This window comes from Teleopsis dalmanni, chromosome 2 (assembly GCF_002237135.1).
Source record: "Teleopsis dalmanni isolate 2A chromosome 2, ASM223713v2, whole genome shotgun sequence".
In the NCBI taxonomy this organism is placed as follows: domain Eukaryota; kingdom Metazoa; phylum Arthropoda; class Insecta; order Diptera; family Diopsidae; genus Teleopsis; species Teleopsis dalmanni.
Window position 1 is genome coordinate 56992562 of NC_051847.1, and position 20251 is coordinate 57012812.

General features: G+C 29.9%; 2 protein-coding genes across 3 annotated transcripts in view; both read left to right on the top strand.

Moving 5' to 3' along the window:
* The window catches only part of LOC119682855 (neogenin-like), a 350203-nt gene that overhangs the window by 28257 nt on the left and 301695 nt on the right, over positions 1-20251 (top strand). The window lies entirely within an intron of this gene.
* Positions 8610-10026, top strand: LOC119682859 (ribokinase-like). The gene is made up of 6 exons (XM_038096389.1): positions 8610-8721; positions 8811-8943; positions 9010-9099; positions 9170-9295; positions 9365-9561; positions 9618-10026. The coding sequence occupies exons 1-6, from the start codon at positions 8669-8671 to the stop codon at positions 10003-10005; spliced, it is 987 nt and encodes a 328-aa protein (XP_037952317.1). The 5' UTR covers positions 8610-8668; the 3' UTR covers positions 10006-10026.

Here is a 20251-nt window from a genome sequence, read left to right on the forward strand (position 1 = left end):
CTAAACCTTATCTACTAATTAATTCTGACCTTTTCCGATTTAGTGAATTATTTAATTTATCCAGCTGATGAGAGCTCACTTTAGAATTGATAACAAAAAAAAAATTTCTTTGAAACAGACAGCATCACATTGTTTTTCAATAAATATTGGCTTTCGTAGTGCTTTATCATTTTTATCATGGTTTATCATTTTTACACCATTATCCCTTGCGTTTAACATTATTGTAAACAATACATTTCTCGTTCCCATTGATGATGAGTTTCAAAAATAAATTATTGATTTGATCTTTAAGAATCGAATAATAAACATTAACGAGTCGACTCAGATTTATTTCTGTAACAACATAAGGAACCTAAATGTCGAATTTTAAGATTAAGCCTAGACGTTTTAAATGATCGTGAATGGTTGAACTCGATCAATTTAAACTCTCAGTGATTTCACGAGTTATTGTCCGTTGGTTTGCATTAATTAATGCCTTTAGCAGCTTTAAGTGATCTTTCAGAAAGTGTTGCATCTTCAACATCAAAATTGTCGAATAAAAGTTTTCCAAACCAGTTCTGATAGTGCCGTTATGTCAATAGATCATCTCCATAAACAACGAATAATTTTTTCCATTTTAATGGAAAAAAAGTTTAATATACACAAAAATGTTGATTTGGTTTCCATATTCGAAAGAGCACCATCTAAAAACTACTGTGTGGAATAAATCCCTTAAAAAAATACATAAACACCGCGTCATCAAATCTCAGAATGGTTACAGGCTCCTCGGGGAGGTATGCAGATTTGAGTTCAATTATTGCTTAGTCTGATGAAGTTATAAACAATAATCCAGTCAAGGCGTAAAGAGGGGTTTTAAAAATACCTCGAGTTAAGAAAGAATAAGAGGGCTCAATTGCACTGGGTCAAATAGCTTCAACATAATAAATCGAATTTTTCATAAGTAAACCCGATTATATCGGCTGTCAAATTATATTGTATTATGAATATACAATAAAACCATGTACTGTGTAAATGTTTTAAAATCTTAAAAGTTACACGTAGAACATATATTATAATTATTTTTTTTATTTCTTTGGTACACTTTAATACTTATAGAGATATAAACATGAATAAAGTTGTTCGAACTAATTTACATTTATCCATGAATAGAATATAAGGAATGAATTTAACAATACTAAAATATCATTTTTACAAGAAACAAAATGGGTTTTTAATATGAAGAAAGTGAACTCATTATTTTTACTGCATCTATAAAAATTCACAAGTGACTTAAGTGTTAACAAGCCTACAAAACGACAGCGATGTTACGTCGAATGACTGATATTATCCTTGAACAATGTCAATGAATTTCACTTAGCTGCCGACACAAATGCAAGAAATAAAATAAAAAAGTGAACAATAATAGCAAAAAATGGCAACAAACAAACACGAAATGGCAAAAGTTGAAAAATTCAAATAACTGGCAACGCTAAACACACCTTAAAATATATTTCATGGTAAATGAATTCTCCACAAATTCATTGAAGCCGACTCGAGGAGAAGAAGTTGGTGCGTTCACAAAGTACAAAAGCAATTTCCGCACTTTTACGCCATAAAAATAAATGCAAATAATATTTTCGTGCAATTTTTTTTTTGTCACATAAACAATATGAATACAATAACAAAAATAACAACAAAATGAACAATAACAAAAAAAAATTTTTTTAAAGTGTAATTTTTAGAAGTTTTTAAGAAAAATTTTCAGATGACTGCAGTGTAACTTTTTTATAATTTTATTAAATTTGTTTAATCAAGCATAATCAGTTTAGAAGCCTTACACTTGGAATTATCAGTCGTTATACTTTTACGTATACTAGGAACTAGATAGGCAAAGCTTATTCGAAAAAACTGTAGGGAAGTAGTATAAATAAAGTATAACATCTCTTGGAAATCGACACATGAGAAATTCGACGGTAACGCAATAGCTGACAGACTTGTACAGGAGGATGCTTCAAATGCCTTTATAGGGTTCTAGTCTTTCTACCAGATATTAACGAATCATACTACATTACGAATGAGAAAAAAGAAAAATACATTTTTTGCCAATGCTTAAAGTCCAAAGCAATCCATATCGTTCATTCTAGTCAACAACAAAAATGCTGACAGGTTTATAAATGTAAAGAAATTAGATTAATAGATGAAATAAATTAATTGCTAATTTTTTTAACTAAATACGCTTTTATTTACTATCACTCGTTAAAGACAGTATTGAAGAACGTTGACATCTGCAAACACTGTGTAATAAAATTGATCCAGAACCGTTCAATCAAATGAATATTAATACTCAGACTATGTACTATATCTGCAGGACACTGTAGACTTAATTACCACATGAAGATTATAGGTGTGGTAGAAAGTGACTGCTGTCGTCTCTGTCATGAGGAGAAGAAAACATCAGAACATGCTCTATGCAACTGCCCAGCGGTGGCAAAACGAAGACTCGATTACCTTGATAGCGGGATATTAATCCCAAGTCAAATAGGTAAAATTAAGCCCACAGCAATTACAAGATTTATAAGTAGTCTAAAATTGTCCTAGTTGGGCCTTTAGGCGCACAATAGATCTTTTAGGTCGGGGTGCTTTAATAGACTATTACTTAAATAATAATAATGTACTATATCTATATCGGATTATAATATCAATCAGAAAGCCTCTATGTTAATGACATCATTACAAAAATATCAGATGAATAATATCCTAATAAGCAAAATGTAAGCTTTGTCTTATGATCACGAAATAATTGTCTTAATAATTGTAGGGAAACAACTTTAATTTTAGAGAGTTTACTTTCTTAAGAAGTACATTAAGACCGAAAAGTTTTCGGAAATTCTCATTTAAAATTCGCGCGCTGTATATTTTTCGATATTTTAAGTTTATGTAGTTTGGCAGAAATTAAGGACAATTACTATGCCAAAAATGAGCGCGATCTGTCAGACAGTTCGTTTACGGCAGCTGTTGAAACCAGTTCACCTCAGTAGGGCGTTGCGAAAAAAACAATGGAAAAAAATATTGAACAAAGAGTTTGCATCAAATTTTGTGTTTCGAACGAAATTTCGTGTGCAGAATCGTTGCGAATGCTACAAAAGGCTTATGGGGAATCAGTTTTATCGAAAACTCAAGTTTATGAGTGGTACAAAGCCTTCCAGGACGGTCGTACGACCGTCGAAGACATTTCGCAACGCACTACTGAGGTGAACTGGTTTCAACAGCTGCCGTAAACGAACTGTCTGACAGATCGAGCTCATTTTTGGCATAGTAATTAAGGACAGTGCTGCCAAACTACATAAACTTAAAATATCGAAAAATATACAGCGCGCGAATTTTAAATGAGAATTTCCGAAAACTTTTCAGTCTTAATGTAGAAGTTTAACATTTTTCGGATATGTGAAGTCTTTTTCTATGATATATTCCAATTTCTCAAATTAAAAATTTTCTAAACAATTTAATTGTTTTCGGGAGACAGCAAAACATAAACATAGGTGTTACAGTCTCCTTGATTTGCAATGTTCTGTATTCATTGTTTTTGTTAATTCATATCTAGTATGAATGTGGGACTAATAGACTATAACTGGTCAGTATGCATAACATAGGTTTGCTATCCTGCCGTGGTAGCGATAGAATAAATCAAAAAGATCTTTCTTTAAAGTGCATATGCTTGGGTTGCAATTTTACAGATGTTCAAACTATTTTCACTCAAAATTATCTGCCTTTCAATATCATTGTCAAAATCTGGATGTGGATATCTAAGAAGTTTCTGCATATAAGGTTGCTTGAACTGACTTTTAATCATTTTGTAGTATATAAAATTCTTTATATCTTATTTATTTATCCTGATTAAATTTGTGGATGTAGTAAGTTCGTATATTTTTAACACCTCTAGATATCCGAAAGAGTTTAAGTACAGACCTTGAATCAAATATCAACTATCATTGCGATAACATCTTCATTAACATACTTCTTACAGTTAAAAGTTCTAAATTTGAACACAAATAGAAGTTAAATTATGAAAATTTGAATTTATAAATACTGTAAAAAAGTTCTAATTACTATGAGTCTATTTTGCAGTGAACCAATGTTTGACCTATATTTCAGGTGTAGTATCACTATCAAAATTTCTAGAGAACGAACATCAACATCAAGCTCACAAAAAATGACAGAACATCTTTCGTTGCTGTTTGAATAGTCTTGCAATCATAGGGCGTGTGAAAGTCGTTCTCGCCTATGGCAGCCCCATATTAATTTTGTACATTTGATGTAGTTCATTTTGGAGGAATTCAAAGGTGAAGAATGCTCATAATTTCACTGCCAGGAAGCAAAGTTTAAATGAAAAATGTTACTAAAACGTTATTGTTTAGATATATTTTATTATGACATATATATATGTATGTCGTACTCTGCATATAAAAATACAGAGTACGATATCTACAGTTATTGTTGTTGTTGTTGTTGCTGTTACTTTAATGTTCACTGTTGCTTATTCGCTTTTGTTAGAAGTTGATTGAAACATTCTTTCGCTTCACTGGGCATTTTCATTCGCTGGCATTTGAGATGTCGACTTTAAATGAGTGAATGAGTGAGGAAAATGCGCCCCGCTGATATGTTGCCAAAGTTCTGTGACATGGAACGGTGATGAGTGACTAAAGTCATTAGGTTTATGATGAATTTAAAGCAATAAAAATTGTAAAAGGTGTGTTTAAATTAATATTGGCTCAAAGGCTTTTCTCATCGTAATAAGGTTACACAAAATGCAAATCTTTCACGTTCCGTCAACAAAATACTATATCTTTTTTATACAAATTTCTTTCGTGGATTTTTTATGATGGATTTTTACAGAGAAACTGTTTTTCTTGGGTTAAAGTATCTTACGTTGCTAAATGAAACTTTTTAAGGTTAAACTTTTCTTTACCTAGTTAAAAACTTATGTTTAATTAAATGGTAAAAAATAAATAATTATTTAAAGAGTCTCAAGTGATTTCAGTCTTTAAAATTAAGCTCTTAGGCAAGGAAAATGTAATGCGTAAAATTTGTTTTCTTTAAAGTATCAATAAGTTTAATAGGTTTTCGAATTGAAATTTGTTGCTTTTATTTACATAAGTTAAAAAAATATAAGCTCATCTAGTTACACTGTACATAAAACTAACATGCAAATATGCAAAAAAACATACTTAAACTGGCCTAAATATAAGAAACAATATTGTCCTTTTTTGCTCATATAATTAAAACACTTTATAACTAAAATAAAAATACTAATAATAAGCTATATATAGTTTTAATGTGAAAAAATCCAAATACTACATCATTTCATTACATTTATATACAACTTTAAGGTTTTATAATGTAATCTTGTTTAAATCCCTTTCTTCTTACCGTAAAAATTGAAAACCTTTGTTTTAAATATATCTTTTTAAATCATTCACATTCAGTCTGAAATTTTTTAAATACTTAATAAGATTAAATTAGTGTCTCCGTCGAATTTTCAAAATCCGCTGGCCGGATAGAATATTGAACACCGAATTATGAGGAAAATAAACCAGCCTAAGTTATAACGGAGATAACAAAACGTAAATAGTCCTGGTTTGGGCACACACTTCCACAAACCGCAAATAATATACCAATCCAAACACTGCGATGGAACCCACAAGGAGATCGGCGACCCGGTGCACCAGCAGGAATATGACGGAGAATAATTTGAAAACAATTAAAAGATGCTGGAATTACTTGAAATGATGTTATAAGAACAGCTCGTAATAGAATACGACTTAAATCAATAGTGGAGTTTCTATGCTCCAGAAGAATTTCAGAAAATCAGTATAGTAGTAGTAGTAGTAGTATGTAAAATGCAGCAAAACTTAGTTTTATAAATTTATTTCTTAAAATTACTTTGCATGGGCGAATCTAGCATTTAACAGTGATTTGGTTTACGTGTATATTATGTCAAAATATTATCCAGTAATAAATATGTTTTTCTAACCTTTAATAAATATGAAAATTTTGCTATTAAACAAATATAATGTTTCAAATACACTCCTTTTGGAATATATGTATGCTTTGCAAAATTAGATAAACAATTGTTTTTAGCCACACCATTTTAGCATGCTAACCTAATTTTAATTTCACAAAACGTTAATTTGGTAAACGCCACAACCTGTAATGAAATAGACTCTAAATACCAACACTTAAATTCCTGAGCATACCCATTGACGCACCTATTAATGGACAGCGTGGACAACATGTCACAGAACTTACCTTAACTTAAATTTCCATGAAAAAAAAAAAATTAAAACATAAATGAAATACTCTTTAAAAAACTAGTGGAACAATTGTGACAATTTCTATCTATGCATGACTTCCCACTTTACCAAATAAAAGGACATTCCTACACTCACTATAACGAAAAACTACAAACCGAAAATTGTATATCAACGGTATAGACCAAAACTTTTAAGAAGGCTGCACTGTGTGCAAAGAAATGGAAGAGGGAAGTGTACAACAAATGAGTTACACCCTTTTTTTCGCTATCCGTAGTTGTTTATATATATTTCTGAATATAGATAGATACAAATATATATATGTACATATATAAATATAATCCATTTCACGGTTTTGCCACTACTAACTTACATTAAGAGTACTTTCTTCTTCTTGGAATTTTGTGCACTAAGCCTCTTGTCGTTAGCCATGTAGAGGGTGGTAATTATAATTTGTATAGTCCTGATTATTATTGTGAAAGCTTTATTTTCTTTTGAAATTTCCGGGATACGCAGAACTTTTTTTTCATAATTATACACGTGACGGAGTAACTCTGTGAACTACACAGGTTGTTTGCTTATTAAAATTGCTTGGATCGTGGGTTGCACACAGTTGGAAACCAGTGAAAGTGTCGTTCGTTCTCAAACGATACAATTTTTTAATTACAGAGCAAGAATGTCCTTAAATACAAGAAATAAAAATATATATAAATATTTAAAAAAAAAAATAATTTTTAAAAAATGATTCATAAGTCAAATTAATTGAATCATTTTAAACACATTTAAATCTTCCTGATACGTAGTATTGCACTCTGTTTCACTCTATTTAACCTATATTTTATTTGGTGGAAATTTATATTCTTATCTAGGAATGTCTAAGAATTTTTGGGGTTGTGAACTCGTATTTCATATTCCACCACTGTTGAATTAATTTATAAATAAATGCCATAGCCACAAGTTCAGAATGCCAGCATGTCGAGTTCAGATAACAAGAATGTGACGTAACGGAAATAAAAGTACAAAGACGAAAGGAATGGAATGCAAAACCACTGCATCTGAGGGATGTTTCTACTTCATTTCTTTGTAGTTTGCTGTGCTTGCGTTGTCATATTTTTCATATACGACTTTCTTGAATACTTGAAATAAGCATGACCGAACACTGCTCAAAAAAGCAGTTTCAATTTGGTTTTATGTATGAGCTCAACCATACGGGAACGGTAGTTTCTGGTACGATTTATTTATTATTGGGTTAGGCAAAAAGCATTATCTTTTCATTTAATATCTCCATCAGAATGCTATATATGAATAATAAACTAATATTTGAAAGAAACTAATGCTTTGCGTAGAATAACATTACAAAATGCAACTATTTATGACTTTAATATTAAGATTTCAGTTTAAGTTCTATCAGTTTAACCGTTACAGATACCACTGAAGCAGTTTTAACTTTTACGATTTTACATATAAGCTTTCAACGTCCGCTATTTATGGCTATTATCATGCGTGCGACATATTATCTTGCGTGCAACAGACTACTCCTATGTACGGACTACTCTTTCTCTCTCTCACTCTTTCTCTTTCTTACAATCTTTCGCTTTCTCTCTGTTTCTCTTTTTTTCTCTCTCTCTCTCTCTCTCTCACTTTTTCTCTCTTTATCTCTTACTTTTTTTGCGGAAATTTACAAATCGTTCAAATGGAAAGAAATCAAGCTTTTGTTAAAGCATATGATAACAGGCAATTAAAAATTGATCACATGAGAGGTTTTATGAACATGGATTTGGTCAAAACGACAGTGAATATATAAAACGTGATATAAAGTTTTATAGTAAAACTGCGGCGGTAAAATTAAGGAGCTACATAGCAATTAATCATAACCTCTATTGTCAGGTTTTAATACGGTTAAAGAAATTTGGTATAGGTACAGCATCATTTTGTCTAGTGCTTAAAGGGGAAAAGCTAGAAACTGTTTCCTCTTCCGTCATATTCTTCTACAAAAGCATCTATTAATTTGTATCGTAAACAAAGTTAACGACGGCATGGACGACCTGATCGCAGTCGCACAACTAAATTTCGTTTTAGAACACCAATTTCTTCACCTGTGGATTCAACCGACTGACAAGCAAATGGAAAAATGGAAAGCAGTAATGTTGATGTGGATGACGAATATATATTGTAATTATCATTTAAGGAAATTTTTCTTTATTGAATAAGATTAAAAATTGAAAAAAAAATAATATCTAATACTCTTTATTATAGATCTGGCAAAGTTTAAACTATATTTTTAGTTTCGATTCCTTGGAAAATAATTTCAAATTTATTTTTTAAATTTTTATTTTATTTTATTTAGACAATTTCTACAAATTATAGAACAAAAATTAATTATGACAGACGTAGACATTCTGGTATTTGGTGCTACTGCATTTAGCATAGTCTGGTAAATACATAAGTTCATTATATATTATAAATAATGTTATTTATAATAATAATATATATTTTAAAATGAAAACAATTTCCATTATAAAGGCAAGCCAAAAAATGGCCAACCACAGGTCAATATTTGCCCGCAACTTCATGTACAATGGATATTGGTGGAAGAGCTGCTAGTCAAAGTCTTGCTGCGGCTAAACTTGGAGCTAAAGTCGCACTCATAACTAGGGTAAATAATAAAGTAAAAATTAATTATCTCAACTAAATCAATGAGTAAATATATGCAATCCTGCAGTTAGGAACTGACGATTATGGTAATGAATATTTGGAATGTCTACAAACAAACAATATTAAAACCGAGTTTGTGACAATGTGTGACAATGCGGTGAGTTTCGATAAATGCAATTTAGTTACAATAATATATATTGGGCTAATATACTTTGGGTTTCTTTCAGAGCACCGCAGTTTATCAGAAAACAATAACTGAAAACGGCGTTACCGAAACTTTTTTTGATGGCGCTATAAATTTGTTGTGTAAAAATGATTTAGAGAATGCAAAAACTTTGTTGTGTGAGGCCAAAGTAAGATTCCAAAAATAATTTAAAAAAAGATTAGCATTAAACTTCAATTTATTGAAAACTTTGAAATAGGTATTAATATGCCAACAGGAAGTACCAACGGATTTAACGCTTTATGCATTGCGCAAGTTCAAAGGTATATCAATACTAAATGCATCCCCGCATGTTATGGTTGATACCACAGAACTGCTAAAATCGGCAAGTATCATTTGCTTAAATGGAACGGAAGCTACACAATTGGTTGAAATTGAGAATATTGTTACCCCTAGGTAAGGTTAGATATATTATGTATTTTGGTCAAATATTCTTTGCATATTTTGTATAGAGACTGTATTGGGGCTTTAGATAAAATAATTGGAAAGGGCGCAAAAGCTGCTATAATATTATTAGGACCAATTGGATGCGTGTATGCCTTAAACGGTCTACCAGCGCGTTGTATACATGTTCCAATAGTAGGAGTTTTGAATATGGAATTGCATACATTTACTGATGCTTTTATTGGTGCATTGGCCTACTTGATGACAAATTATCCAAAGGCTGAATTTCATCAAAAAGTTGGCGGAGCTACTGAACTCGCTGGACGTTTAATTGAACTTGCTGAGCTTGAAAAACTCTCAGACCCGGATATGCCAGTTATAAACAAAAAATTGGATCTAAATATAAATCTTTATACGCAATGTTACCAATGGGAAAATTTAACAAGAAATGATTAAGACATAGAAGTATAATATATATTGGGTTACATATAATTACAATAAATTTGTTTTTTATTTAGAATTTATACTATAAAATTAAAAAATATTCTTTTAAATAAAACGAAGAAGATACCGAGATATATATCTTAAGAATACAAATAAATATCGCCAATAATATAGTGATCAATCACTTAGTAGTTAAATTTTATGTAGAAATGAAATTAATTTTGGCGGTCGTTACAGCAAAAGACTTTCTTAGAAGGTCTGTACCGATCATAAGATCTTGTTACTTATAGTAATCACCAAATATTTTTTACAGTAAAGCGTATGAAAAAAATCGGTATATAGGTATTTTATCTAAATCAAACACTTATCACAATTTAAACTTATTATGAAAATTAAAATTTGGATATTTCTATTTTGAAGATTTAGAGGATGATAAAAACAATAACGATATGACTTTAATTTAAGTACCTATCACTCCAGACTTCAGAATATTTAGAACTTGCATCAATGAAGTGTGAATGAAGATGTGAATCGTATAGTTTACAGAGGAATTACAAATACACACAAAAAAAGAAGGTTGGGTTGGGCATATAGTACATTAAGAAGACCTCAGAACAAAATCTTTAAAAGTGCACTGGAATGGTATTTACAACATCCAATATAGCATGGGTGTTTTTAAAACATTTAAAGATACACTGCTCAAGATGAATAAAAAAAATATTCTGATCTAAAATGAAAGAACGATTTCTATTCAAAATCCAGCCTGTTGAAAATATCGTATAGTTACTAAAGGCATAAAAAAGTAATCAACACAATAGAAGGAATCATTCAAAATTGGCAAAATAATTTTGGAGAAGAAGTTTACTATTGTGTGAATAAATAGGTAAGGATTTTGATTCTACTCTATATATATAATTTTTAAATGATTAAAAACCTATTTTTTGTAAGTTATTTGAATATAATCAAAATGCTCAAATGTTACGACATGATTGAACAAATTTAAAGACAATAAAGCAATATAAAAATACAAATATTAGAACAGAGCTAAGATTGCTACCAGACTACTTAAGGTTAGGATACTCACTAGGACTAATGGCAGAATTCCTGATATTAAAGGCAGGATTAATGCCAAACTGCCTGACACAAAGATACTCACTGAAATTGATGGCATGTTATCTGGTGAGACAACAACGTTGCCATTTTAGTGATATATATCTGTCAGAGATGACAGAATGTTGTTTCTGTCTGTAATGCCAGACTATCTGGCGGGACATCTTAGCTAACATAGCTTTTTCAGTGATATGTATCTATCAGAGTTGACAAAATGTCTGTGATGACAAAATATCTGACGGGTCAACTTAGCCAGCGTTGCCATTTCAGTGATGTATATTTGTGTCAAAGGTGACAGAATGTTGTCTCTGTCTGTAGTAATAGACTATCTAGCGGGACATTGCCATTTCAGTGATATATATCTGTCAGAGATGATAGAATGTTGTCTTTATCTGTAAGCCGACAAGACAATTATATTTATTTTGATTGTTGAAATATACTCAGGTTGAAAATACTGGGTCGGCAGTTCTATACTTCATATCTAATTTTAAAAACACCTCAACAATGGACATTCTACCATTTATTTGAAAGGCTCAATGTCTTCTGCTCAGTTAGGATCAGTTTCTACCATAAAATCTACTTTGGTCGGAGTGCTTGAGATTCACTGGGATTCCAGAACTATATTAATAAACTTTCTAAGCAAATTAACAAAACTCCAAAAAAAAGTGCGAACATACAAGTCAAGTATGGCTTTGGGTCAGTTGGCTAATGAATGCTGACTCTGAGATTCAAATTTGGTAGGGCATGAGTTCAATCCCTGGTACTTGCAGTCACAAAAAAACTATTAACGAATAATTAAATACAAGAATACAATACTCTAAACAGCTGTATGGTAACCCAAAAACTCAATTAATTAAAATAATATAAATATAATTTTTGTTGTTGTAGTTTACTATTATTCGAAACCTCTTTATATTATACTATATTCCAAATCAAATGTTCATCATTCTAGTTATTAAAAAAATTCTATTATATACTACTTTACGTGTATTTATAATCATCAAACTAATTATGATAATCACACTTTGTTATTGTACAAATATGACGTGATGTTATCGAAATTATTATATTTGTTATCAAAATATTATTCTAGTACAATAAGAAACTTAATCAGATTTCTGTGAAATTAAATGGAACCCACACACAAAATGAAATTAAATAAATTAATGTTTTATAATGAACAGCTAAGAGAAGTGAATATTAAAGAATTGCTGTGAATTACAAATATATTTTAGTAAATTCCATATTCTAAGTGAAGTCAATAAATCGTAAAATAACTAATCAAATATACGCGTATAATAAATAAAATATCTGAGACAAATTCTGCGAAAACTATTTGCTGCAAATATTTGTCAACTGAATTGTGAATATTCGCACTAAAAATATACATATATACAAATATACATATATTTGCTTATGTATGTAGAATGTATCTCAATTTATTTGGTTTAAAAAAACACCTTTTCATAGTCGAAAAAGTTTTTTTAGTGCAACTAATCAGTTTGAGGTTGAAATATGTGAAAATTTGCACGTCGACCATGACTTTTTTACCTTGAATATTTCACTCACTTGATGCGCAGACTTTAGGGCGACACTGAGGGCGAAAAATGTGATACCCGTATATTGATTTATATATAATATATTGCATGAGTTGTTGATAAAGTTTGCTTATCTTTAGTCAGCCAAATGTACTTAAAATTTTTATGAATTTTTCTGATTGTTTGTGTTGCTAAATTTGCGAAAGGTGTAATGATTGTTTATCTCAACTGACTCATTCACAGCAGAAAAATTATGAATTATATATTGTAGTTACTCGACCATAAAGAAGGAAAAGTTTGCTTTATAATTAAATTTATCGATTGATTGGAAACAAGTAGTCCATATTTGCGGAACTAGAAACAATATAATTAGTTTTTATCATGTATTTTTTTTTGAAGTCCCATGCAAAGTGACATCGACTGGAATCATGGGTCACGAGCAGGAAATTTGAAGTGCACTGGCTTTTAAGATTTGAAATGAAAGATAAATGTTTTGATATCATATCTACTTTAAATGACAGCAACTACATATAGTTTGCAGGCCTGTCAAGGCAGGCGCTCTTCTTCCTGATATTTGCTTCTCACGTGCTACTGTTAAACTGGCAATTAAACAAAAATACCTGAGCATAGCCAAACAATTCTGTGCTGATGAACTCTATTGTGAGATATCTAGGTTGATAGTCTAATTTAGACTAAAGACGCACTAGTCAGGTACGGACCACTTCGAAATAGGAAGCTATGCTGTGAGACTGGGTCTATCCTAAATGACTTTTTTCATTGTTATGGCTTTGAGTGGCTTTGCTATTCCTGTGGTAACATAATGTGCCATTATTTGAGCTCAAGTGGACTTTTTGGAAACAAGGTCGCTACTTCTACCTACCTACCATATATAATAAATAGTTTAGAACACATTTTAGCTAATCAACTTTGAATTAGTTTGACATTTTCAATGAGAATGGGTTCTATATGCCTCTACATTTAAAAAGTACGTTCTATATGTGCTGAGTGTTTTCATGATAAAAACTATGCATAATGTCATATTACAGCTGTGGGTATATGTCATGAAATTTCAACCCAGCTTTCGCGCCAAAGGAATTGTGTTCACAAAGTTTGTATAAAGTCATAACACTATATTGTATAATAATTTAAGATCCATAGTCCGAATACTGGTTATTGAAAGATCCAGTTTTAAACACATTTTGTTTCAATCTTTGGTCAACAGTAACGCTTTGTATGTTATAGTTACTTTACAAATATTAGGGTTTAACGAATTTTGATTTGTCCTGTTAAACAAAATAATCTTAATTCCTTATTGAACCAACTAAATAAAACTTAAAACAAACGCTTTGGTCCATAGTATAACAGCCAGGATAAGAGAGACATGACCAAAATACTTTTAATTTAAAACATCAGACTTGAGCTACAATAACGAATAGAAAATGTTTTAAATATTTATTCTCGAAAGACATTGAATTATAAGACGATAAAGTACTAAACTAGGTGCCATAGATTATTTTCGCAGAGGTAAACGGAAAAGACAAGTATCTGAACTTTATATTCAATCAGAATAAATATTTATAGTCACTTTATTTTACTTCAATTCAAAAACAAATCATCATGCTATCTATGACTTTTAAAAAATTACAACATAAAATAAAAATTTTTTAATATCATTATTTTTTTATTTTTATAAAGAGTGTTTCGATTTCTGAATGTTGGTGTAAAAAAAAAAAATTTAAATCAATTTTGCATAATGACACTAGCTGTCAAAATTTTTCAAAACATTTTTAGAAGACTAAAGAAACTATGTGGTGGAGTTTCGAAGTCCAGAAGATACAAGAAAGTTTTTACTTGTAATTCTAGCAACGTATGGCATGAGATAAAACGCAAAAATAAGGTTGAACTTATAAGCGTAAATCCATTCGTGAATTATCTCAATGAATATAAAAGGGCATCAATGAAATATCTTAAAGGCGAAATAACACTGATGGAACCCAGGGCTATTGCTACTCTCCTATCTAAGAAGCAATCTCTGAAAAATAGCGAAACGTGGAAGCAAGAATCACTCCTACGCGATTTTGCAATGAAAAACTGGAACAATATGACTTTTAAGCAAAAGATGCCTTTCATCGACTTAGCCGCCCATAAGCGCAATTGGTTAAAACGTTACAGAAATATAAATGTGGAGAATAGTTGTATGTCCAAAATACATAGCATTCAAGCCTGTGTTGTCGTGGATGATAATGATGCAGATCAATCTCTGACAGATGAATTATATGATATCGATATTGATTTAAATCAATTTAAAATTCTTAAATCAATAAAAACGTATTCATCTCACAATAATGGAAGGCTATGCAGGGCTCACCATACATCTGAAACTATGTCACCTCATACTAAGGCAAAGAGAACACATAAAAGAAGATCAGCACAAATGCAATTGAAACTGAATAATCGTCCTGGCCATGATGATAACATCCTAACGTCATCAAGTAGTCAAATTTCTCTTGATAATGAGATCAATCTGCCTATAATAGATGTTTCAAGTGCTTCAAATATGTCAATTAGTGAGGAGATAGGAGAAAAGAAGATAAATAACACTCCGCCAGCATTTATATCAAACCCTGCTAAGTCGATGCGTAAACAAAAAACGAAACGCTTAAATAGACCTTCAAAAAGTGGTGAACATGCATATGAAGATGACGACAACAAATCTACTGAAAGCGTAGTAATCAGAAATTCATCCTCTAGCCAGATTTCTGCAATTACACCAATAGGTGGTAAAAGAAAAATTAAACGAGTTTCTTACAACATTTCAAACTGGACTAAACAAAATCGTGGAGCTAAAAGAATTTGTTCTTCTTGTAAGGCCATTGAGATTGCATCATTAGATAGCCCTTCATCAGTTAGTAGCAATTTATATGTTTCCAAAATGATACCAACAACACCAGTGCCTAAACTAAAGAGCATATCATATGGTAACAAGCCAAACCGTAAAAATAGAAGAAATGCGAAATCCAGTAATATGGTTACGCTTATGCATATTTCTTCTGATGCAGACAATGAATTATCAGACAGTTTAAGTTGTTCCTCACAAACCAACGCAGGATATGATAGTGATGTTGAGTATAGGACATCATTAACAGACAGTCACAAGAATATTGCAGTTCAATTTCCTTGTTCCTCAACACGCCCCAGTAAGCCGAAACGTCAGAATAAAAAGAATATGGGTAAAAATTCTGGTAAAAAAATAATGCCTTCAGCGGACGACGGTTGCAATAGACCATCAGTAAACCAATCATGTATACAGACAATAGATGGGGAAAATAAATCACTTCCAAACAAGATTAAACCGAAGCGAAATAATAAGAAAAATGTAGACTCCGGTAATCTATTCAAACGCAACCATACTTGTGAACTGTCCGATAACCAATTAATGTCATCCTAAAGTCATTTATCAGTTTGATATACGGGTTATACGAAACTTGTCAATATATCGAACAGATTTATAAACAATAAGGCGGTATTACCTGATATATTAAAGTAATCGCCAATACAGACAATTATTCTAAAACTTATCAATCTATCCTATGCTTATCCTATTAAGTGAAAAGTATATTCTGGACTATTAGTCACCATAAATGAAAAATAAATTCTCGACGACATTTTAGAAGTCAACGTTCTGGTATTACCAAATCAAATACTAAGGAAATTAAAAACTTTAAATTTTAGTCTGTCATTAGGCAGAGTTTTGAATAAAAATTATATTTCCTACAAAATTTGTATTATTTTTCTAAGTCTTTAATAGTGCATTTGCGAGAAATTGTTAATTACTTTTAATGCAATTTCATATTGGGTTTCTATACATTTATTGGAACCTTTCTGTGAGAAGTAATGCGACCAGTTTAGTGGGATCAATGATGACATGTTTCTCAAACTCAATAAAACCGAACTCAGCTTAATTATTGTGTTCTTCACTTGGCACTTGATAACGCCCATATTATTGGGATGGGATGGGATATACCCGCGATTTTTACGAAGCGGGTATAGCATATTTATGTGGCTGTACCCTATTCATTAAATTAAGTCTAGAGATAGAATTAAAGGATACTGATTTTTGGGCATTTTGATTGTTTTATGATTTTCTAGGGGTTTGGTATATTTATGTGGTTTCTGTTGCATGAAATGATGTCCAGAATTTTGAATTTGATTTCTAAGAAGCGGGTATAATATATTTATGTGGTTTCTACTGCATGAAATGAAGTCTAGAGACGGGATTCAAAGACACTGACTTTTGGGGATTTTGATTATTTTGCGACTTTCTAGGGGTTTAGTATATTTACATGGCTTCTATTGTATGAAATTATGCTTAGAATTTTGAATAAAGGCAATTATTTTGTTTAAAAAACTTATTTTTAATTAATCAAATTAGTATTATTAATTATTATTATTAATTAATTAAATTATTATTATTATAATTAAATTTTATTATTATTATTAAATTTAATTGTTATTAAATGTTTTTGTTAATTAGTAGTCCTTATTTATTTAGGATAACTAAGGCGACTTTCTACAGGAATAGCGTAATAGATCTCATGGGTTATGGTGTAGATTTTAATAATAACGTTTCTTTTAAATAATTTCATTAAACGTAGAACCCACTTTCTAACAATCGCATGTAAAAATGGCAAGTATTTCCTTGAATTTCATAGAAATCCAGAACGACCTGGATTTTTACACCAAATAATATTATTAGGTCCATTAATACAATTAACTCATTCGAGAGTCATTCTATAGAGACACCACTATGGATCAAATAGGACCCGGTGTCTCTTTTAGACTTTGTTTATACAAAACAAAAGCATTTAAAATACAACCATGTGTTTTCTAACTTAACTATATTTTAAGGACATTCAATTATAAACATCTGATAACTTATTTTAATTTCTTTTTTTTTTAAATAATAAATAAATACCTTGACTTCCACATGAGACACGACACTGCAGTATTAACAGCAGACAAAACAGCAATAAGACGATGTGCTTCTGCAACATAGCAGACACATAAAAAGGACCGTTGACACTGTATTTTGACATACAGGGTGTTGAATGTCTTTGAAACATTTCCTTAACTTTTCCCTTATTGGAAAATAAACAATTTTATTTTATAATTTACTACAGTTTTATTTATTATAGTTTTACATTTTTAACCATATTATTGCATTATTTATTAAACATAAAAGTGAAACATGTAAACATTTTATATTTTATTTCTTGAGAAAAGTCATCACTCACACCACTTTTGTTGTGTATTCATAAAAATTTTTTCTTTCCTTACAGTAGCAACAAAACACAGAAGGAATTCCTATTTAGTTTTTCATATCAGAAATTTGGCGATTGCATTTATGATTTTTTATTTTACCGGCAAATTTTACAAGGGCACCGATTGCTTTACAAATAACAACAACAATTTACTATAAGGTATTTACTATGTTTTAGTTTTTTCTTTTTGCATAAACAAACGGCGCGGCACAGAAAATAACAACAAAAAACACTGATAAGCAAAACAAATCTCAAAATTGCACATAAAACATGTATAGTTGTCTCATTTTAACATATCCACTTCTCACACCAAACAATTTTAAATTTCTAACATTTTTTAACTACACAGACGGCAAATATCCTTAATATTTATAAATTCTCTTAATATAAGAATGTTAACAATTTATAAAGTAATTGTTTTATTTATTATTAAATATTGTTGGTAATTCAATCAATTTTATACACACAGTAAGTTAAACCGAATAAAATCTTATTAGTAATTTTAACTCTTTAATCCTTTTTCGTTATTAATATTTGTTAATCATTAAATATTGATTTTTCTTTTAAATCTTTGCATTTATTTTATTAGTTATAACATATTATTATTATTAAACATTATTATTTTACTAATGTAAGCATTGTTTTACATAAAACAATTTCCCGCTACACGCACAAACCGTACAACGAACCGTCACCAACGAAACCACAAAACGGAATGATGACAACAATGAAATTTTGTATGAAACGAAACGATTTGTTGATTTCTGATTTAGGGTGACCAACTACTTTATGTTTCATATGTTTTTACTCCCAGCAGGAAATTTTGTCGTAGGATACTTTAATAACTAAAACCGTGTGCGCGTTCCAGTATATTGATGGTAAATTGAAGGAAATAGTAAATTATGTCGGTATGGCAGCGAATGTTGGTATTTACCAGAATTTCGATTAGTGTAAATTAGAAAAAAATTAGGTAAATTAGGTATTATCATTGTGAAAATGTTATAAGATGCTTAATAAATAAATAAATAGTTTCAGTACAATACATTTCAAAAATTAGTCTATTGTAAATATTCACTGGAGATATGTTGCAAAATTTCAGTAATCCGTTATAATCATATGTGTATTTCATTAACTAAATTCAAATACATAAATAAATTAATTAATTTAAATAAATGTACAAGATAAAAATGTTTACTATTGTTATTCTCATATTTATTTTATTTTCTTTTATTTAAAATAATTAAGTTTTGGAGTACAATTTTTATATTTCATATTGTATACAACACAACAAAAAACATATATCAGAAACAAGCATTTGTAAAATTAAGTAATGTAATGCCAATTTGTTTCAATTAATATTAGTATTGTTTTTTCATTTGAATGCAATTGCGATAATTATTTGATATGTTGAATTTATTTAAAAAAAAGAATTGATTTACGAAACTAAATATATGATATATCATATGTGTATAAACATATTATATATATATATATATATATTTGAAACTTTTGTGCACTATTTAAGCCCTACAGTTTTGTTCACATCCCTTTATTGCTATGTTGTGATTTTGTGCTCTTACGAATAGATAGAACAGTGACGTGACAGGTAAAATTCTGATTTTTGAAACACAATTAGAAAACGAATAAAAACTTTGTTAATATTAATTTTTTATTATTCTTGATTGAAAACTTAATTATAGAAAATATATGATCTACAAAAAGAAGGTCCATGTCTTAACAGTAGCTATAGAAAAAATTTTATAAAAAATGTTTATGTTAACATGAAAGCAGCTTTATCAACGTATCGTAGGGTATCATTGTAGTCGGCCCATACCTTAAATAAATGTTAGCAGCGCTCAGTTGACAACAGGGTTGTTAATATTATCAAAATTTGAAATTTAATTGTTCTATTGAAATAAAAAACAAATATAATGTATATGTATTTTTTTATATAAATATGAAAACTATTTGGAGAGCAAAGAACATTTGCATTATAAGACTACTTTTAACAAACATATATACAGAAGTAAATAAATAAGAATAATTAAATAAATCATAATTTTAAAATATTTTTTAACTTTGAAAATACGAAAAATATATAAAAAATATTCTCTCGTCACAAAAGAAGAAAATATTCCAGTAATATTGAATCAATTGTGAATACTTTTGTTTATTATAATAACGATTTCTTACAAATCGTATAATGTTATATATTTCCAACTTATGTCACTTTCTTTATTTATTTATAATATTTATTTTATTATAAATAAATAAAATTTTATTTTCAAT